At 42.5% G+C, this 23,013-nt stretch overlaps 1 protein-coding gene across 1 annotated transcript in view; it reads left to right on the top strand.

Moving 5' to 3' along the window:
• The window catches only part of TTC9 (tetratricopeptide repeat domain 9), a 56,669-nt gene that overhangs the window by 2,247 nt on the left and 31,409 nt on the right, over positions 1–23,013 (top strand). Inside the window, exon 3 of the mRNA XM_006884793.1 lies at positions 3–347. Within this exon, the coding sequence (XP_006884855.1) occupies positions 3–347 (345 nt within the window). The remainder of the gene's footprint in view (positions 1–2; positions 348–23,013) is intronic.

The following is a 23,013-nucleotide window of genomic DNA, read 5'->3' as shown; positions in this document are numbered from 1 at the left end:
AGCCGGCGAGGGGCAGCGGCTGCCGCCGCCTCTGTGCGCCTCCGCCAGTGGCACCGGGGCCCCAGCGCCGGGCCAGGCTGGGGCGGCTGCCGAGCCGGCGGAGCTCATCCGGCGCGCCCACGAGTTCAAGAGCCAAGGGGCGCAGTGCTACAAGGACAAGAAATTCCGCGAAGCCATCGGCAAATACCACCGCGCGTTGCTGGAGCTGAAGGGGTTGCTGCCGCCCCCCGGGGAGCGGGACTCGCGCGCGGCCTCCCCGGCCGGGGCTCTCAAAACCGGTCGCCTCTCGGAGGAGCAGAGCAAGACGGTGGAAGCCATCGAGATCGACTGCTACAACAGCCTGGCAGGTGAGCCCCGCAGCGACGCCCCCCGGCGCCCTCCTCGCCTGCCCTCCCCGCCTCCGGGTCTCCCCGCCGGGCCCTCCACCTCATTGGACCACTGCGGTGCGCGCGGTGCACACTCCCTCGCTGCCACCGTCCCTGCTCTGGGGAGGAGAAGCAGCCAGGAGGGGAGGGAGCGCTTTGTAGAAAGTGTGACTTTTAGGATTATGACTTCCAAAGGCCATAGTCATCCCGCGTCCCTTCCCGCATACATTGTAAATCTCACCTATAAATAACTGGGACAGACAAAAAAGGACCTAATTGCCCGGCGGCTACTGCTACTGGACCTTAGAGGACCTCTGTCCAAATGCAGGAAGCAGCTCGCTGGGTGGGCCACCCGCATCACCCTATTACCTGCGCTTTCCTGCACGAGAGCCATGCACCTGGCCGCTCTCAGGTGTCACAGGCACCTGAACTGACTCTCACCTTACTTGGTTACTGACCACATCCGGGTGGTAGAGCCCCTCTTTAATCTGGCCCTGGTGCCAAGGGCAGCTTGCCATGCACCTTAAGCAAAATGGATTCCAAAATGCTACTTTGTTCTGAGCTCTACTAGTGTTTTCCCGTTGCCAGGTGAGGACAGCGAGCTCAAAAGCAAAATAGTTTCATGGATGAGCTGCCTCGCTTTCTTAATTTAAACCCCTAACCCTCACTCTCAGTCCCGTTCTCCCAGGTGGAGCGGGCTGCTAGAGCTGAGGGAAGCTGGGGGCAGGGGGGACCTCTATTCGGAATAAGAAAGTTTCAAGTTTACTTTGGGGATTAGGATTAAAGTCAGGCAAAAAAAAAAAAAAAAATGAAGACACAGGGAAAGGAAAAGTCTCTGAAAAAGGAAGAGAGTGAGTTTTCCCAGGGATTCTTTTGGGTGATTAAGTGGGAAAAGCTGGAAGAGGCTTGGCCTTGTATTTGAGAAACATTCTCTCCTCCTATTCCTCCTCTTTGGGTGGAATGACAGTATCTTTCCTAACCTTTGAAGTAGCCTAAAGTTAGGTATGAAAGAGACCACTTGGAACTGTGGTTTGGGTGTGGCTGGGGATGGTAAATGTCTAGGGTCCAAGCAGCTGGGAGATGAAAGTAAATATCAATACTTCTGTTCGGATACCAGCTCTTCTCTGCCTTCCTATAAAGCCATGCCCAATGTTCTCCCGAATCAGGTGAAACTCAGACCATGCAGGCACTTTGTAAATTGTGAATCATTTTACAAATGTAAAAGTATTGATAGTTATACTGGTAGTAACAGTAATTTAAGAAAGGATGGTATTAGTAACAGTGCTAGAGGTAACGGCTGCAGATAAAGCAGTCGTATTCCAAAGGTGGGATAGTTAGATCCATCCTGAGATTGGGTTTGAGTCCCTTAAATCTCTGGCATTCACACTGCTATCCAGTTAAGGACACAATGGCTCAGGGTGGAGCAAGAGGTGCTGGGGATCATGAATGTCCAAGTGGTAATGGAGGCTTAGAGTCAGTGTTATCCATAAACACTGAGGCTACCCCTCACCCCACACCTTTGGCTGCCTGCCAAGGCTAGCACAGCCTCTCTTTTACCCCTGAAGTGGCTACATTTCCATCCTGAAACCAAAGATGTGCCCTTGGTCAGACAAGCTAAAAGTCAGGGCGGGGCTGAGATCTGGAAAACTCCTTCACTCCACCCTAACAGCGCCTCCCCCTACCCCACACACATAGTTTGAACTGGGAGTGGGGTGGAACAACAACATATTTTCCCCTTCTGCTGCCTTCTCCTCCAGTGCCTACACTTATTAATCTTTTGCTTTGTTTACTGAGCTAGGCTCTTACATACATTGTCATGGTATGGTTTTTTTTTTTTTTTAAATCTTCATAACAGCTCCAATAAAGCATCAGTTTGCAGGGGAAAAGGAACCATTCAGCTTCAAAATCAATGATCTTGTCATCACACTTCTTGTGCACAAAATCAGCATCCTTTGGGCCTCTGTCCCTCCTGAGCCCAGTCTCAGAATTTACACTTTGTAAATTCTTTTGGGAGGCTCTTAGCTATCATAACCAGCAGTTGGGGGAAATACTGTCTCTTGAATAATAAAGTTGTTTCTAGATGTTGTTGAGTTTCACCTAAGAAAGAAGAATGATTAGAAACCAAGCAGTCTTATCAAAGCCAAAGTCTGTATCCCATACAGAAAATTAAGCTGAGAGGAGGGTTCAACATACAATTCACTAGGGTGGGATGGGGGAGAGTAGAAATAAGCCTCATATTGGTCCTTTGGGGTGATACATAAAATTGCATGCTGCTTTCTCAGCAGACCCAGCTAATAAGAAGGTATCCCTTCTTCTTCCATTACAAGAGTAATACAAGCTTATAATAACGGTTTTCCTCTTCAAACAGTCCCAAAATGCTAACAGATGAATATTTTTAAAAGTGCTGCTAACTTACCACCTAAAGAAATGCACTGTAGTATGTTTCCATCCTGCACATTTTTTTCTGTGCATAGATGTAAACTATTTACAGAGCCAAGGTTCGCCTCTATTCACTGTCATCTTGTTTTTATTTCCACTTATCATTTTGTTAGTAACATTTTTTTGCATGTTATAAAAATATTTTCATAGGAATTATTTTTTCTACTAGTTTATTTACAAAATTCAATGGAAACAAAATTTTAAAACATGCATTTATAATTTGATAGAAAGATTCGAAAGATTATCACTGCTGCTGTTGTTAGAGCCACGTGACTTGTGAGCTCTCCTCCCATTTACCTGCTAAAAGGAAGGAGACCAACAATGGCAGGTTTATTCTGACAAAGGTCCTTCCATTGAATCAGCAGCTGGCTGAGCCCACCCTCTGGGTTCCAGGTGTGAGAATCTGACCGTATTCTCTAAAGCGTGGACCATCAGCACAGCTATGCCAGAGAGAGGCTCAGAATTTAAAAGGAAAGTTGGACTAGCTCACAAGTACCTGGGGGATTAAGCTGTGTTGCTAGGTGCTGTTCCAAACAAGAGGCTGGTGCAAAGAGGACTGGGGAGGGGGGAGGTAGGTAATTGTGCAACAATGAATGACTATTAAAAAAGTGAACTGGGGGAGGGGAAAAAGAGGGAGGGGTTAATGAATGAAAATCTAACTTCTTTGTAAACTTTCATTAAAATAAAATTTTGGTTTGTTGTTTGTTTTTTGTTTTTAAAAGAAAAAAAGCTGTTGGGAGGCTTCTGGAGAAATTCTAGGCTCAGTGGACCTTTCTAGTCTGCATGAAAAAAGAATAGTAATAGGACCTCAAGAATATACCAAGACATGTTGGTCAAACATCTGTTTAGGATACTTGGGACTCTTTCGAAGGTGTGCAGGCAATTTGGAAAGCATCCATGCTTGTTTCTTTTGTGGCTTAGAGTTCCTACTGATTGAGAGGGATTTGTCACTTGAACTTGATTTTTCATACCTTATTCTCTTATTCTTGCATGTTGAGCTTCTAACGGAAAGGTCAACAGTTTGAATCCACCAGCCAACCTGCAGGAGGAAGATGGGCAGTTTCCTCCCATTAAAATGTATAACCACAGAAACCTGCTGGAGCATTGTTATAGGCTGGAACCAACTTGATGGCAGTGGATTTGGGTTAGTTTTAAGGAGTTGCACTGCCAACCTAAAGGCATGTGGTTCAAATCCACCAGGTGCTCCATGGGAGAAAGATGAACGTTCTTTTCCCAGGCATTTAATTGCCTATGAAAACCCAACTCAATGGTACGTAACAACAGCATACAATGATTAGAAACACTCAGACCTACCTAGAGATCACTCCTAGGGAGCACCCCCGTTGATCCCTCCCATCTTGAGCAAGACATAGGACCACCCTTGGACCTTGAAGTGTTCTTTGCAAAAATCTTTTGAAGGGTAGAGGCTTTTACTGTACATGTGTTCCTGTGAGGCTGGGGTGGCTCCCAGCTGAGATATGATCAAAGGTTTCAACACATAATGATTTTGTTAATGTTTTCAAATGATGTTTGAAGCTCAAATGCCAGCAGTGTAGAGTGGAAGATGTTGATAGGTCATAGCATTAGATCTCAAGATTAGGAGTATGAGAGTCAGCTTTTTCCTATCCCTCTGACAGATACTCTATGTGTGATTTTAAAGAGAACATCTAACACATCATCCTTTATTTTGGGTTTTTTTTTTCATTCATTCAGAACAGCATTTGGAAAATGTTTTGGTTTTTATTCATTGCCTCAATAGTGCAAATAATTCCATTATTCCTAATGGGTGTCCCAGAATGGGAGCATGACACGGAGTACAAACTCTAGAAATCACACTGGGAAAAGATTTGAGATAGATCTTTTTGGAATCAGCCTTATCAATGCTGTGCATATGGCTTAAAGCAGCAGGACCAGGGCCAACCAGGGCTAATTTGTGGACCCAATGCAAAATGAAAACGTTAACAAAACAAAAAAAGTAGGAATAAAGTATCATGAAATGTACTGAAATAGTTCTCTTTCTTTGATAGCCTCTTTGTTGACTTAGCATGGCGTTTTTCATTTGCTATGGAATACCATTTCAAGTGGGCATAAAAGGTTTTAAATTATTGGCATGCATTTTGCTATTCATATTTCTGTTGTGCAATGCTTGTCTTAAAAGGAAATATAAGAGCACTTAACCTGTATGTGAAATAATAGAAGTTACATAATTCACACTTCATCCAGTTTGCTCTTTGTATCACACATGTATTTTGTTCTATTGGTACAGTAAAAATGATGAACAAAACTCATTCAGCTCTCTTTTTCCTCTTTATAGATGTATTTTCTACCAATACACTAAGTTTCCTGATGAGTAAGGGAGGATTAAAAGTAAAAGGAACTAGGGTTTGCCCTTCTGTCATCATAGTCAGTATAAGTGGTTGGCTAAGAATAGCATACATAAGAAAGGATAAAATAATTGCCTGTATTTATTAGGAAACCATTACTTTTCTTTCAGAAGCAATTTCTTGTTTAAATGGCATACTTGGCTTCTAAGAGTTTTCAGTACCCTCACTTAATTTACTATAGATATAACATCCTTAACTGTACCAACATTGAATCTGTCTGAACTTTCATGCAGTGTAGATCCTCTGGATTCTGTATTCATGCAGCAAATACTATATACATAAATGCAAATGGGATTGACAAGGAGTTGTTGTTGTTATTGTTGATGGCCATGGAGTCGAGCACAACTCATAGCGACCCCATGAACAAAAGGTCTGAAGCCTTTCTATAACGATTGTCATTTATTAAAGTTCATCGAGTTTCCAGAAGCATGTTCTTAGGAAGCGGATGCCACTCCTGCTTCCACACGACATTGATGTGGCCCAGAGCTGCAAAAGTGTCCCTCGGGTCCTCCTTGTTGATGAAGTGTCCCGGTTCTGGTCCATGATGGTGAAGGCCTCTTTACACTCCTGGATCTGGGATTGATTGAACATGGAGAAGATGTTGGAGCCGGCTCCACCCTCAGCTCTTTCCTGGGCTCTTCTGGGTCCCTCCCTGGACCAAGAAGTGAGTCCTTTCCACAGAGAGAGCCACTTTTCTGCTGTTGTGAAGCCACCAGTCAGTGACTCCTAGCCCACCCTGGTTCCTGTACCCTCCTCTTTTTCATATCCTCATCTTCATCGTTCTGGTCCCAACCAAATCAGGGCATGTTGAGACCCAAATCAAGGCCAAGGGCCACTTATTGACAAGAAGTAGGAAACCTGTGTGTACATGTGTGTGTATCTTTTCTCTGCTTACTTTCTTATTTATGCTCTATTGTTCTGTTGTACTTGACTTATAAAACACATGTCCAAAGATAAAAATAAAAATTTTAAAAAGAAGATAACAGAGCATCACACAAAGTATGGGCTCCTATGTGACTGCGCAAGTCATCTACCCTTGAAGCCAGCCTTTATTAGCTGAGTGGATGCGTTTAAGGTGGACAGCATTGGGTATAGACTCAGAAACAAGTGCTAAAAACAAAGAGACTTAATATCAATTATTAATTGATGTGGAGCATCAAGATGGATAATTACAAATGCAAGAAGTCAACGGCGAAAAGGAGGTTCCAGTGCTAAAGACAGATAGCCAGAGGATGAGTTGTGGGGTAAGAACCAGAGAATGGAATAAGAAGGAACTCATGCCAGGATGCTTAGCCAAGATTCAGCCATCTGTTTAGAGACTGGACAGTTTGAATGGCCAAATCATTGTTGGATTTGAGGCTGTTCCTCAGATAGCACCTTGGCCAATAGATCTTAAACAGAAAAACATCTCATTGCTGTCAAGACAAAATTGTCTCATAACTGAATCTCTAGCAGGTGGTCAGAGGCTGTAAATCACATGGGAGGAGATTGCCCATCTTTTTCCAGTGGAGCCCATTGTGCATTTGAACCACCAGCGAGGCATAATCTGACCTAGCAACACAACTCCTTGTGATCTATGCCCTATAAATGCAGAACAACTTCCATGAAAGCATGTGAGACCAGAAACTCAGAGAATTCTTTCTAGGATGGTACTGGGGAAGATCCTGTGTATAAACTTGAGGCTGTGTTTCTAACATGCGTTCTGAAGCACTTTCGTCTCCCTCCAAGCTAAATGATTTGGGTTGGTTTGAGTCAGAAGCTCTTTAGGTAACGTTTGAGCCCAGAATGTATTAGAGTGTCTCAATCAAGGGAAAGGATCAACTGAAGAACCCATGGGTAGGGTAGGCAAGAACAGCTCCAGAAGTCCTTTCCCTCCATTTGTTCTCTTTTACCATCAGGCTCTGCCTCCTCCAAGTAGTTAGGATGGAAAAATCAAATCTTTCAACCAACAAGCTTTTTCTTTTTGCTCAGGTTTTGGCTTTTTGAAAGTCCAATATCCATACCTGGAACAAAGTTCCTTTTGGCCAAATAATTGGTGTGGTTAGCACTAGTGGTGTAGCGTGTTACCCTGCTAATTAAAAGGGCCCAGCATCTCCAGCTGTTTGAATTTGCCAGTGACTCTGAGGGAGAAAGAATGGGAGTCTCCTCCTGTTAAGATAGACCACTTGGAAACAGTGAAAGCCGTGGTGATTCAGTGTTGATTCTATGGCAGTTAGGTAGGCTTGGGGTTTTGTTGTTGTTGTTTAGTCCTAAGCACAGAACAGTGACTCAGAAGCTCAAGCATGGATAATGATATTAGATCTAGAAAAGCCAAAGAAAATGTCACAAAAGATCAAAGGGCTTTTGCCTCCCTGGTGGCATTCAGATGACCTTGAAATTGATCATTAGGAGTTTAAAGCTCATTATCTTTCTCTTGTACATACACAAATGTATTTGTTTCTTAGAGCTGCAATAACAAAGTACGCTGAATTGGTTGAATTTAAACAATAGGTATTTTTTCTCCGGCAGTTATTGAAGTTAATAAAAAAAATCAAAGTGTTGGTATGATCTTGAAGGCTTTAGGTAATAGTCTTCCTGTTTCTTTCTAGCATCTGGTGGTTACTGGCAATCTGTGACACTCCTTGGTTTGTAGGTGCATCATACCAGACTATCATCATGAACATCTATTATCACATCGACCTACCCCTAGTAAGTCGATATACTTTATATAGCCTTGTTTTGATGTTTTTCTAAGGACACCAGTCACTGGATTAGGGCCACTCTTATCTAGTATGACTTCATCTGAACTTAACTAATTAAATCAGCACAGTCCCTATTTCCAGTTTAGGTCACATTCTGAGGTTCTGGGTAGACATGAATTTTGAGGAGACACTGTTAATTCAATTCAAAACATATTTTCCTATCAGCACTAAAATTATACCGTGTTAAGTGGGATCTAAATTCACTAGTACCTTAAGGTTTTAAAAAGGAAACAGGATGTTTAGTACCAAGGAGAATCCCATATTAAGATCTATCCATATGGACTTCCCTTCTTCACGTTCCCCTTTCTGCCAAAAGGGTTTTAAGAAGAGCACCTGAATGCCATTGCATACAGAGTTTAAACTGAAGAACCTCATAGGGCAAGTGTTTCTCTTGTACAGTGTTTTTGTGTGGAAAGAACACAAGCGTGAGATGATGCTAACTAGGAGATTCCACGATGATATAAAATTATTCCTGGTTTTAATATAGCCCTGAAGAGACCCGTGAATCCACTTGTCAACATTACCAGCTTGTCCTCTAGCATCTTCTTAGACATGTCCAGGGACAGGGAACTCATCACTGCTGAACTGGCCTGTCTGACACTACCACCCTGAATGTGCTCACTCATCAATGCAGGAATTTGGAAGACAGCTACCTGGCCTACTGACTGGAAGAGATCCATGTTTGGGCCCATTCCAAGATAATGGAATCCATCAGAATTTGAAAACTATTAAATACCACTAATAATACACTCAAGAAAAATCTTGCTGAAAGTAATTAAGAAATAACTGGAATATAATTTTAAAAAATTGACAGGAGACTGCCAGAAATGCAGACTGTATTTAAAAGAGGTTATGGATCAAGGGACATCATTCTTGATGTCAAAGGACCTTGGCTGAAAGCAGAGAATGCAAGAAAATTGTTTACTTATGTTGTATTGACTATGCAAAAGTACTCAACTGTGTGAATTATAATGTATTGTGTCTAATATTGAGAAAATGGGGATTCTGGGACACTCATACTTATGGAGAACCCATTTGTAAACTAGGAAGCATTTGTTCATATAGACCAGGGAGATACTGCATGGCTTACAGCCAGAAAAGGTGTGTGTCATGGTTGTATGCTTTCACCATATTTATCAGTTTGTATATTGAGCAAATAATCCAAGAAACAAATGAAAAAGATTGTAATGTCAGTATTGAAGGAAAATTCATCAACAGTGTGCATTTTATAGATAACAACCTTGCTTAAGGAAAGTAATGAGGACTTAAGTACTTACTGAAGAAAACCAATGACTGCAGCCTCAGTATGCATTACACCTTAACATAAAAAAGATGTGAATCCTCACAACTGGACCAATAAACAACCTCATGATAGACAGGGAAAAGACTGAAGCTGTCAACAATTTCATTTTACTTGGATCCACTATCAACATCATGGTAGTGTTGTAGCTGCTATGTGCTGTCAAGTCAAATACAACTTACAGTGCCCCTATGAACAGTGGATCTGAACTCTGTCCTATCCTGTGCCATCCTTACCGTCCCTGACATGCTTGACTCCATGGCTACTGTCATCATGTCAGTCCATCTTATTGAGGGTCTTCCTCTCTTACCCTGACCTCTCACATTGCCAGGCCTGATGTCCTTCTTTCAGGCCTGGCCCCTCCTCATAACACGCCCAAAGTATGTGAGATGAAGTTTCACCATCGTTGCTTCCAAGGAGCCCTTTCTTCAAGACAGACTTGTTAAGAAATCAAAAGATGTATTGGATTGGACAGCTTTGCTGTCAGTGACCTCTGTAAAAGTCCCGAAAACCAAGGAAGTCCGTTTAAAGCCTGAGGTAAGCCTGACTCAAGTCGTGATATTTTCATTTGCTTTGTATGCCTCTGAAGTTGGACAATGAATACAGATGCTGGAAGAATCAGTGCCTTCGAATTGTGGTATTAGTGAAGAGTATTGGCTATGCCATGAACTATCAAAATACCAAACATATCTGTCTTGGAAGAAGTGTCGTCAGAGTACTCCTGAAGAGCAAAGATAGTGAAACTTCATCTCATACTTTGGGCACGTTATCCAGAGGGAACCGTCCCTTGAAAAGGATACTGTTCTTGCAGAGGTAGAGAGTCAGAGAAGTAGAGTATGACTATTATGAAGATGATTGACACAATAACTACCCAATGAGTCTGCGCATAGCAGAGATTGTGAGGATGGCACAGGATTGGACAAGATTCAGGTCTGTTGTACATTGAGTGTCTGTGAGTCACAGATGACTTAGTGGCTGGCATCTAACAACCACCAGCACTAACCTTACACTAACTATAGTAACAGTCACAATAAAGTCCATAAAGACTACCATGATGAACCCAATTTCTGGAACATGTTCAATGAATGCTTTTGGAATGAGTGCAAGTGCTTAATCCAGTATCTGTTTCACATTAACGACTCAATAAAGCCAATAACTTCATTTATATACAACACCTTTGGTTTGGAAGCTGGGTAAAAATTAGAAAAACTCATTGCTATTGGGACATCATTCTTGGTAGGGTGGAGGGACAGCACAGGAGGGGAAGGCCCTCTATGAGGTGGATTGATTCAGTGACTGGGGTAATTGGGGTGAGTGTATCAGAGACAGTGTGATTGGCACAGGACAGAGCAGAGTTTAGGGCTGCTGTACATAGGGTCGCTATGAGTTGCAAGTGACTCGACAGCACATAACAACAACAACAACATTGCTACCGAGTTGGAGTAGACTCAGAATTGACTCTCCAGGGTTTTTGGACACTGTAAATTGCGTGAGAGTAAATCACCCATCTTTTTCTCATGGAGCTGCCGGTAGATACAAACTTCATGCCTTTGGATTAGCAGCACAACTCTTTATGAACTCTGCCACCGGAGATTCCGTGGGAGGTGGGAACACAAATTCAAATGTCATAGTTAGGTATTGTCTGCTGTTGAGTGAACTGAAGCTCACAATGACCCTCTATTACAAATAGAGCCACTTTGCTGGGTGTCCTACACCATCTAATGTTAGGACAGTAGATTGCCAAGTCATTTTCCTGTGAAACTACTGGGTAGTTTTGAACTGCTGACCTTTTGGTTGGAAGCAATATATATACCAAAAAATCCAAACCTATTGCCATTGACTAGGGAGGACAGAAGGAGAATTGATGCCTTTGAGCTGTAGTGCTGGAGAAAAGTATTGAATGTACCATGGACTGCCAAGAAAACAAACAGATTCATCCTGGAGAGGATTAAACCAAGCAACTCCTTGGAGGCAAGGATTCTGGGGCTTTGTCTGACATACTTTAGGCATGTTGCAAGGAGGGACAGGTCCTTGGAGAGGGACATCATGCTTGGGAGGGTGGAGGGACGACGCAGGAGGGGAAGACCCTCTATGAGATGGATTGATTCAGTGACTGGAGTAATCAGGATGGGTGTGTCAGAGGCAGTGCGATTGGCGCAGGATAGAGCAGGGTTTAGGCTGTTGTACATAGGGTCGCTATGAGTCACAAATGACTTGACGGCACATAACAACAACAACATTGCCATTGAGTTGATTCCTACTCATAAGAACCCTCCACTGACTTTCTGAGGTTATAAATCTAAAGAGAAGGAAAGAATACTCCTCTTTCTACAATGGAATGGTTGGTGGATCTGAATCATCAACTTTCCCATTAGCAGTGCAACACACTATGCACTTTGCCATCAAAGTTGCTTGCACATGCTCTCTTTATATATGTATATATGTTGTTTTTAGGTGCCGTTGAGTCACGTACAACTCAACTGACCTAAAGCCTGCACTGTCCTGTGCCATCCTCATCATCTCTGACACACTAGAACTCATTGCTGAAGTCACTGCATCAAACCATGTCACTAGGGGTCTTCCTCTCCGTTGCTGACCCTCCTTATTTCTAAACATAATGCCCCTTTCTAAGGAGTAGCCTTGCTTAGTTACACATCCAAAAGCTTTGCCATCCAAGGAACCCTCTGGCTGTACTTTTTCCAAGACATACTCTTGTTCTTTAGGCAGTCAGTGAATATTCAGCAGTCTTCTACAAAATCATAACTCAAAGCATCATTTCTTCTTTTGTCATCCTTATTCATTTGTCCAGTTCTCAGATGCACAGCAGGTGACTGAGAAGAGCATGAGCTGAATGAGGCACATCTTGGTCTAAAAACTGGCATCATTGCTCCTTAGCATTTTGGAGAGGTCCCTAACAGCAAACTTGCCCAATACAATAGGTTTCCTGATTTCCTAAATGCTGGTACCAAGGGTGTTGATTGTTGATCCAAGCAAGCTGTAATAATTGACAGCTTCAATCCTTTTCCCATCTATCATAGTGTCGATTGCTGGTCCTGTGGTGAGGACTCTATTTTCCTTGATGTTGAGGTATACTCCATACTGAAGGCTGTAGTCTTTAATCTTCTACAGCCAGTGACTCATATCCTCATCATTTTTAGCAAAGAAGGTGTGTCATCTGCATAACGCAGGTTGTTTATGAGTCTTCTTCCAATCCTAATGCCACGTTCCTCTTCATAGAGACCATTTTCACAAATTCTTTGATCAGTATATGGATTGAATAGACAAGGGAAAAGGATACAACCTTGACACACACTCTTCTTGATTTCATACAATGAAGTTCCCTTGCTTCATTCAGACAATACCTATATAGATTTCTGATAAGCACAAGTAAGTGTTCTGCTATTCCCATTCTTTTCAATGTTAGGCATAATTTGTTATGATTCACGCAGTAAAATACCTTTGAATAGTCAATGAAACACAAATAGACATTCTTTCGATAGTCTCTGCTTTCAGAGTACACACAGACATGCATATGAATACTCTTTTTACATATAAAGTTCATTATATGTATTTGTTATGCATCTGGAAGCTGGACAGTGAATAAGGATGACAGAAGAATTGATGCCTTTGAGTTGTGCAGGAAGAGTATAGCGCATACTATGGACTGCCAAGAGAACAAATAGGTCTGTCCTAGAGAGAATGAAACCAAGTTACTCACTGGAAGCAAGGATTTAGAAGCTCTATCTCACAGACCAGCCTAGGCTCCTCTGCGGCCAGCAGAAACCTTACCCTAGACTGAGTACTGACTGCACCTCGTGATGTACACTGGGCATATCTTTCCCATAAAATGCATGTTTATTATATGATATTTGCATGCTTCCTTGTTTTATGGTTCATTTTTATGGCTACAGCACTTATCTGTCAATTTGCTGTATTGAGAGGGGTGACTTGCATATTGTTGTTTATATTATGGTTCATGTATTTGCTTGTTTATCATTTTCTTATGTAAGTTCAACATTTGTCTGTCAATTTTCTGGCCTGGGGTGACTTGCAGGGTGCTGTGCTAAGATGCTAGCTGCTAATGCTACTAGCATTTCAAATACCAGCAGGGTCACATGCAGGGTCCTGGTTGTCACATGGTAGGTACTAAGGAAAAAAGTTAGAATTTCTCCAGTGCCATCTGTAATTCCAATACTTGCTGTCTTATCCTTTTACATCCATTTTTAAAAGTTTCTTCCTTAAATAAAAAAACTTGCCTCCTTGAAATTCCAACCTGGATATCATATTCTACCCACTGAAGCAACATAGTATGCCTGTTAACCATCTTGGTAGGTGTCACTGAGTCAGCTCCAAGTCATAGTGGCCCTTTTGTTCTGTATAAGTGAACAAAACCCTGCCTGATCCTGTACTGTCCTCACGTTCTCTGATGTACGTATGCACACTGTTGCAGTCACTGTGTTATTCAATCTCTTTAAGAATCTTTCTTTCTTTCCCGGACCTTCCACTTTTCCAGGCATGACCTCCTTCTCCAGGGACGGACCCTTCCTATTAAAATACCCCCAAAAATGTGAAACAGAGTCTCATTATCCTTGCTTCTAAGGGAGATGCTGGTTGTACTTCTTCCAAGACAGATTTAAATGTTCGTTAGGCAGCCCCTGATATATTCTGTATCCTTCACCAACACAATTAAAAGACATCAGTTCTTCAGTCATTCTTATTCGCTGTCCATTTTCCACATGAATATGTAATAAGGACTAGCCTTAATGGTTTTTTTAGGGTATCTCTTTTACCATCTTCTAGTCTTTTCTTCTGTAGGTGACACTTTTTGTGGCTGTGCCTTACGTGTTTAGGATTCCTGTCCTATGTTCATTCAGGATGGTTAAGAAGAAAGTGTGCTGAGCCCTGTAAACAGGTCATAGTTTCCCTAGTGAGTCCATGTCACCAGGATGTGACCTGAATTTGTGTGGACAGAGGATTGAGAAGCCCAATGAGTCATACTTTCTAAGGAACCTAGAGATTGCATAAGCCCCGCCTTCACCACCTCTTCTTCCCTCCCTCTCTTGCTCCAGAATGTGTGAATTCCATTCTTGAAAATGTCAAGTGATATTAAAAAGGTCAAGTGGAAATGTTGGGGCAAAGAGTCCATTTCAGCAATTAAAGAACTATTTTGATGAGGAAGATGCAAAGGTTTTCTTTAATAGCTGGGATTGCCTTAGTTTTCTTCATTTAACTTCATATTCCCATCATTAAAACATAATAGAAATGTGACTTGATAAAGAGTATCTTCTTGCACATTCTGCTGCTAACTTGATGTATGATTTAGGCTAAGGAATTTTACCACATGAAGCTCAGTTTTCTGAGCTATACAAATCAGGAATTGTATCTCCAAATCTCTTAGAAGCTCTTAGAAGAAAACTTTTCTAAGCCCCTCTTTCTGAGCTGTGAAGTCACCACACAGAACAGGGGACTCTGTGTCTGCTGATGTCGACCAGTATCTAAAAGTCTAATAAGGTTGGCTGCAGTGTTTAATGTGATTTCTCCCGTGTAAATTTGAAAAATAACAAACATGCTAGTACATTATTTGCATTAAAAGATTATCTGAAATCATACAAATGAAGCTGTTATGGTTACCTTTGAGGAAAGAGACTGGGCATAGGAATTGAGGAGGAAGACTTTGTACTTTTTATTTTAAATCTGTCGCATTTGATTTATCTACTTGTATGTATGTAAAATAGTAATAGTAGTAGCGTCAGATCTCACTTAACTTCATGGAGGATAATGAGAATCACCATCAGAAGAAAATTTATTATTCCTATGAGGTGGAGGTCAGACATACCTTCACTCTATAATCTTTTTAGCAGCTCTCCTATTATCCATCCTTCCATAGAATTCTCCACTTTTCTTCTGGGTTTGATAATGGCTTGTAATGGTCACATTAACTCACAGTCCATAGTTATAGTTAAATATTTTATTGAGGAATTAACAGTCTACAACTCAGAATCAGGATGCATACAGGCAAGTTCTGGAAGGCTCTGTTGAAGAAGAGCTTATATCCCATCCTTTCTTTAGCACTGCGAAGCTTTCTCAGTTCCTTTTAGGCAGGCCAATGAATGGACTTCTCTCAGCTATACAGACCTCCTCTTGTCCTACTCAGGACAGATATCTTTTTAGTCCTCTCAGGCCAGGTCTCTCAGCCTACAGCCTTCCTATTGTGTTGTTGTTATGTGCCATCGAGTCGCCTGGACTTTGAACTAAACTTTCTGTGGCAATGGAGTTGGGTGTGTTGGAAACAGTAAGGCTGGCTCAGGATAGGGCAAACTTTTTATAGTATCTGGTAAGAACACCTTCTATTTTTTTTTGTGTGTGTGTGTGTGTGTGTTGTTCTGCCACCCCTACCCACACTCAGGGCTGAATCCTGGCAAGATGAAAACCACTTTAGATGAGGAGAATGACTTTCATGAACTCTGTTGCATGTTAGTGGCATTGAGACTGCCAGTGGCAGAGAAGAGAGTGGAAACAGGACTTGTAAATGGGACTTTGAATCATAAGTTAATTTTCTCTGATGGTGAGAAAGGGATAACATGGGTGTTCAATGATTAAGAATCTTGTCAGTTCCCAAGTCTAGGAAAACATGTGAAGTTCAGAGCAGCACAAGTTCTCAGAAGCTCTGCCAACTCATTCAGTCTTCACTAGACTCCACTGTGGTTCTTCACAGCTCAAAGTTAAACTCTGTCTCTTCTCCTCAAAATGTGACATGGAGGTAGTGAGGCTCATGGTTCTAGGCTTGGCTCCTCTGCCAACATGCTCTCTGACTGTAGGCACTTCACTTCATTCTGAGCCTCAGTTTCTTCATCTGTAAACAGTCTGCAGATATCCTCCAGATCTCCTTTCAGAAGTACTCTTGAAGTTTTGTGTGTTTTTTTTTTAATTCTTATGTACCGTTGAATCTGATCTGACTGGCACAGGAGGAGATTGCCCCTTTTCCTCCATCATAGTGTCTGGTGGATTTAAACCCTGTGCCTTGGAGATTGCAGCACAGCTTCTTGCCTCTAGGCCACATAGCTCACTTTACCTTGGATTTTAAAAGGCTGCTAGTTCCCTATTTTCTGTGGCCCTTCTGCCTGGTAGCAACCAGATTGGAAAGGAAATAATATCTTTTTTATTCTAATTTACTGGTAATTCTAACAAATAATTATTAAGAGCTATAAACTGATGCTTCCAAGGCAATGCTTACAGTTTTGAGGATAATGCATAGTTAAGGACCTTCTAGCCTCTTAGAATAATAGTCAGAGTTTCTGAGATATATTAGAATAAAGGTTAGACACTTATATAAAATATTACTGGGTTAGAGAGCTGTGTGTGTGTGTGTGTGTGTGTGTGTGTGTGTGTGTGTATGTGTCTTGTATGCAATGAGAATTGGCTTTGCTCTTTCTAAGGTAAATCTCTTGCCTGTCTTCTAGTCTTCTTTTTTGTAAGTTATTGTCTTATTATTTCCCAAGTAATAAATTGTATACTACAGTATGTGTGACTTCTCCAAGACATATTTTGTATAGCCAGAGTGCTCCTTAGAGGCAGATGATAAAGCTTCATCACACATGCTTTGGACATGTTGCTAAGAAAGACTATTCATCAGAAAAGGATGTCTTGCTTGGAAAGGTGGAGGGTCAGCAAAAGAGTGGAAGACCATCAACCAGACGGATTGATACAGTGACTGCTGCAATGACACAGTCACTTTAGCAGTTGGCTCAAGTGTGTCAGAGAGGATGAAGATGGCACAGGATAGGGTACGGTTCAAGTTGGCCGTTCATAGGGTCACTCTGAGTTGTACTCCACTCCACTGCATTTAACAACAACAACAACAGCAGCAACATACATCTCCAGATCACCTGACTGCTGGTACCAAGGGTGTTGACTGTGGACCCAAGAAAGATTAAATCATTGACAATTTCCATCTCCTCTCCATCTATCTGTCTATCATATCACCTATTGGTCTAGTGGTAAGGACTTCAGTTTTCTCGATATTCAGATGTAATCCATATTGAAGGATTCAGTCCTTGATCTTCTGCAGCAAGTGTCTCAAATCCTCGCCTTCAGTACCCAAGATCGTGTCATCTGAGTAATGTAGGTTGTTGATGAATCTTCCTTTGATTTTGATGCCATATTCATAAAGTGCAGTTTCGCAAACGTTTAGCACATCATACATATTAAGTAGGTATGGAAAGAGGATACAGCTTGATGCATACCTTTCCTGATACCAAACCATGCAGTGTTCTCATGCTCTGTTCAGAAAACAGCTTCTTGGTCTAGGAATAGCTTTTGTATAAGCATAATTAAGTGTTTTGGGATTCCTATTCTTCTCAATGTTGGCTATAGTTTATTATGATCCACACAGTCAAATGCCTTTGCATAGTCCATAAAACACAAATAGACGTCGTCTGGCAGTTTAGATATAGATGATATATATAGATATAGATTGTGTATGTGCATATATGTATATATATTGTATATATGTATGTGTGTACACATACATGGGCAGATTCTATATAGAAATACATAAACATTATGTGCATCTATAGAGTGTATGTTTGTGTGTGTAGTGCAGGCCCACTGCCCTTGAACCTGACTCATAGCAACTCTCCATCAGTTTTCTACAGTTGTGTATCTTTATATGAAGAAACTGCCCCTCTTTCTCTTAAAGAGTATTGGCTGTTGTTGTTATGTGTCGTTGAGTCACCTGCAACTCATAGCAACCCTATGCACAACAGCTCTAAACCCTGCTCTATCCTGTGTCAATCTTATTGTCTCTAACACATCTACCCCCATTACCCCAGTCGCTGAATCAATCCATCTCATAGAGGGTCTTCCTCTTCTCTGCTGTGCCTCCACCCTCCCAAGCATGACTACCAAAAGAATAAGCACATATGTCTTGAAGAAAGAGAAACCAGAGTACTCCTTGGAGGTAAGAATGGTGATACCTCATGTAATTTTGGCATGTTGCTAGGAGAGGCTATTCCTTGGAAAGCGATGCCATACTTGGAAAGGAGAAGGGTCAGAAAAAGAGAAGAAGACTTAGTGAGATGCAGTAGCCCAGTGACAGCAGCAATGGGTTCGAGGGTGTCCAGAGATGATGAAGATGGTACAGGATAGGACAAGGTTCAGGTATGTTGTTCACTGGGTCTCTATGAGTCATACTTGACTCAATAGCACTTCACAGCAAAATATAGAACCTGAGCTCTGAAATCTAAACTGTTGGCACCACATGTTACCTGTTGTTGTTATAGCTGCCCTAATTCAAACTTTAGTTCTGAATTGGAAACCTCTCATGAGGCCTGGAAGAACTGATGACAAGGAAAAACAAAAGGAAAAAACCCTTTCCAGAAGTAGACTGGCAGGGCCAACTGTTTCCGGGAATAGGTGTTGGCTGGGTTATAGCATCTTAGAGAGTTTTCAGCCTTGGCTAAAGGCCAAGAGGTCCTGAGGAGTCTGTACCAGACGTGAACCTCCCTGGATGCAGTGCTTGCCCTGTCACTCACACAGAATCAGAGCTGAGCTCCTATCTTCATGGGGGCTGTCCACTTAGGTAGGACTTTCCCCTGATACCTGGACAAGTCAAAGGCTGCATTCCTTTTATGTCGTTAAAGATTGGAGGGAAGAGTAAGAACAGAAAAGAACGACAGCAGATCTAGATCCTAGAAATCTTGTGATACAGTATGGCAGGATGTGTGAGAGGATGTAGGTTTGAATACTGGCTTCCGCATTGATTCCTTCATTATTCTTAAACAGGACCCATCATCAATGAGCTTCTCCTGTCAATTCAAGATGGGAGTAATAATACATACCTCGCAGGATTATAATGGGAATTAAGTTAAACCCGATATGCATACATGTCTGGCACACAAGAAATGCCTAATAGATGGTGGTTATTTGCAAATCTGGTGTCTCAGGGTGGAGCAAACAGTTAAAATGCTTGGAGGTTAACCAGAAGGTTGAAGGTTCAAGTCTATTCAGAGATGCTGCCAAAGAAAAGCCTCGTGATCTCTTTCTGAAAAAAGAAAATAACAGAAAGATCCAAACCAACACCTGACGGAGCACAGTTCTCTACAACATGGTGTTGCCAGGAGTCAGAATAAACTCAGCTGGTTCTTTGAAAATCCTGTCCTTACTCTAGTTTGTACTGGGACAGAAGACATTGCAGGAGAAGGGGGAAGAAGATGTAGCAAAAAAGACTACTGGTGAACATGAGAAGCAAGTGAGCAAAGAGAAGAGGACAAAAGAGGGGTCAAACAGTGTCATTTCGTTATGTCACTTTAGAAGGAGCCCTGGTGGCGCAGGGGTCAAGTGCTAATCTGTTAATAGAAAAGTTGGCAGTTCGAATCCCCCCTGGGGTTCCCAGGGAGAAAGGCCTGGTGATTACAGTCTACATTCTGTGAGGTTCTCCTTTGTCACAGGGAGTCACTGTGAGTCGGATTTGACTCAGTAGCACCCAGCAATAACGAGCAGTCCACAGGGAAGGGGAAGTAAGTGAGTAAGCGATGTGCCAACCTCCATGGGTGTGGGCATTTCCTACCTGATGTGTCTTGGGGCAGGCCAGCTTAGTGAACAAGGAACCCTAGAGAATCTCCTCCCAAGGGCAAGAGAACCACCAGCCTAGGCCCAAGTCCGGACCTCCTCTCCGTCTCAGGATTCACGTCAGTTCAGGACACACATAGCTAGATTCTAGGCAGTCAGCCTCTGGCTGGAGACGGCACAAGTGATTAAGGCTCATTTAGGCAGCGCCCGCTAGTTTCCTGTCTCTTTCCATCCTCTGCCACGGTATTCTCCCGACCCTTCCTTTGAAGTAAGCTGGTAGTGGAAGTACTTTGGGCTCTCTCCTAAGTCAAACTCATTCAGAGTCTGAAAGCAGAGAACAGAAATTCACCGGGAAGAGGGAAGAGGAGACACATGCTGTGATTAGTGGGTGCCCTGGGGAACTGGTCAAACAAGAAAGCTTCCTGCTGGGAAAGGTGGATCGAGGAAGGCAGAGGGCTATGTAAGGAGAGACTTGAGACTGGTGGGCTCAGGTCAGCTCTGCTTCTGCTCTTAAGTGTCTGCTTCCTTAGCTCTGGCTGGAGGATGGGGAATGCTGTGGTCTGACTGGAAGGAAGGAGACTTGGCAGGACTTACTGTGTCCCTCGGATACTCTTTTGGATCCTCCCATGTAGATAGCCCTTCACCAAAATGACCAGGTTCTCCTCAGAATCCTAGGACTCCCCAAGACAGTATTCTATGAAGAGTCTGTGCTTTCTGCTCCAGAAACCCCTCACAACCTTTTCTGTCACCTCTTCTCCCAAGGTCCTGCTCTTTCTGAAGGACTAATGGGTGGTGGTGGGTTTTTTTTTTTTAATATTTTCTGTTTGTTGTTGTTTTTGTGCGTCGTCAAGTCAGTTGTGACTCATAGCGCCCTATGTACAACAGCCCTGAAACCTGCTCTATCCTGTACCAACTTTACTGTCTCTGACACACCTATCCTGATTACCCCAGTCACTGTATCAATCTGTCTCATAGATGGTCTCCCTCTCTTTCTCCATCCTTCTGTCCTTCCAAGCATGATGTCCCTCTCCAAGGACTGGTCCCTCCTTGAAACATACTCAAAGTATGTCAGACGAAGCCTCAGAATCCTTTTCATGAAAACTTTTTAAAAAAATCATAGGAGATACTGAAAATAGGGGAAATTACAAAGAAGTAAATGTCACTTGTTATTCCCCTATCACCACATTATGACTACTCTTTGTTGTCCTTGTTGTTATGTGCCATCAAGTAGTCTGCTACCCATGTACAGCAGCTCTGAGCCCTGCCCTGTCCTGAGTCAGTCTCACTAATTCTGACACACCAACCCTCACTGCCCCAGACACTGTATCAATCCACCTCATCCGGTCTTCCTCTCCTGTGCTCTCCTTCCAGTCTTCCAAGCATGATGTCCTTCTCCAAGGACCTGGCCACATGCCCAAAGTATGTTAGATGGAGCTTCAGAATCTTAGCCTCCAAGGAGAAACTTGGTTTCACCCTCACCAAGACAGACCTATTTGTTTTCTTGGCAGTCCATATGTTCAAGACTCTTCTTCAGCACACAGTTCGAAGGCATCTATTCTTCTTCTGTCATCCTTAGTCATTGTCCAGCTCTCTGATAACAAGTAATTGTGAAGACCATGGCCTAGATTAGGCTCATCTTGGTCTCTAGACTGAGGTTGTGTTATGGTCCTCTGGAGAGGTCCCTGACAGCAGATTTTTCCCAATGCAATTTGTCTTTTGATTTCCTGACTGCTGTTGTTAAGAATGTTGATTGTGGAGCCGAGCAAGCTGTAATTATTAACAACCTCAGTCTGTTCATCTATCAATTTGTCTTCTTGACGTTTAGCTTCAATCCATATGGAAGACTACAGTCCTTGACCTTCTGCAGCAAGTGCTTCAGGTCTTTTTCAGTTTCAGCAAGCAAGGTTGTGTCATCTGCAGGTTATTCATGAGTCTTCCTCCAGTCCTGATGCCACATTCCTCCTCATAAAGCCCTACCTCCCAAAGATCTGTTCTGCATATAGATTGAAAAGGTATGGAGACAGGATGCATCCCTGACACATTCCAGTGCTGATTTTGAACCATGCAGCATTTCCCTGCTCTGTTCTGAGGACTGCTCCCTGGTCCAAGTCAAGTGTTCTGGGATTCTCATTTTCCTCAAAGTGAGCCACAATTTGCTACTCTTACCTGTCTTGATTTATGATCTTCTGTGTGTAAATAAGCATTGATAGACTAACCAAATGTGAGGTAATCTACTTCAAGGTCTAGTTTATCACTGCTTAGGAACTGGGTTTGTCTCACGTATGGTTGGCCTTGATGGGAACTGCTGGTCTCCTTTGCCCTTTCTGTTCCCACAGGATACTCCTCATTCTCCCTGGGTGGCTCCACTTGCCTTTGCTGCCTCCTGTCTGTATCATATTGCATGGTAGCCCACACCACATAGTTACACCAAATTGTGCTGATGGTTTGTGGATTCAGTCAACATCTCAGACACTGACTTTTAGACATTTCTATTCCTAAAACTCAATTTGCCATTAGGCTACCAGGAATTTCTTAATGACCACTTATAATTTTTTAGTCTTGTTAGCCACCTGCCATGCTTTCTAAGCCTTTTTTACTTTTTAGCCCCTCTTTACTTTTTAGATTCTCCCTATTATATTTGTGAGCAGGTTGGCTATCTGCATGTACCTGATTTGTCTCCTGTTGACCTCTAACTTCACCTTCCTTAACTGAAGCAGTTGATGAAGAGATTTTCCTTAAAAAAAAAATAATTTTCTCCCTAAGAATAAATCTGATGCCAGCTATTATAATAAAAAACCTTTGCCTCATGGATAAAACTGGAAACAGATAATGGTGATGGTTACCTAGTCTGATAAACACAATTAATGGGACTGAGATTTATATGTAAAATGAAAATGTTGAAACGGTAAGCAGTTTAGTATGCATTTTATTGTTATTCATGATGTAGAGGGGCCGTCAGACGACTTCAGGCCACAGGGATCCTGTGTGCAACGGAACACAGCGCTCAATCCTGCACCAGCCACGCAACGTCTTCTGTGCTCATCCTTACGAGGCTGGCTCCTTTGGAAACTTCCTCTCATTCACTGACCCTCCAGTTTTCCAAGCATGATGTCCCTCTCCAGGCACTGGCCCCATCCATCAAACTTGGAAATTTGAGAATATTCCCAAAGTATGTCGGACAAAGTCTTACCATCTTAGCTTCTGGCTGCACTTTT

This window comes from Elephantulus edwardii, unplaced genomic scaffold (assembly GCF_000299155.1).
Source record: "Elephantulus edwardii isolate Elephantulus edwardi_28Jun2011 unplaced genomic scaffold, EleEdw1.0 scaffold00037, whole genome shotgun sequence".
NCBI classification, from domain to species: Eukaryota; Metazoa; Chordata; class Mammalia; order Macroscelidea; family Macroscelididae; genus Elephantulus; species Elephantulus edwardii.
Note: the sequence above shows the minus strand (reverse complement) of the source record. Positions and strands in the feature narration are given on the sequence as shown.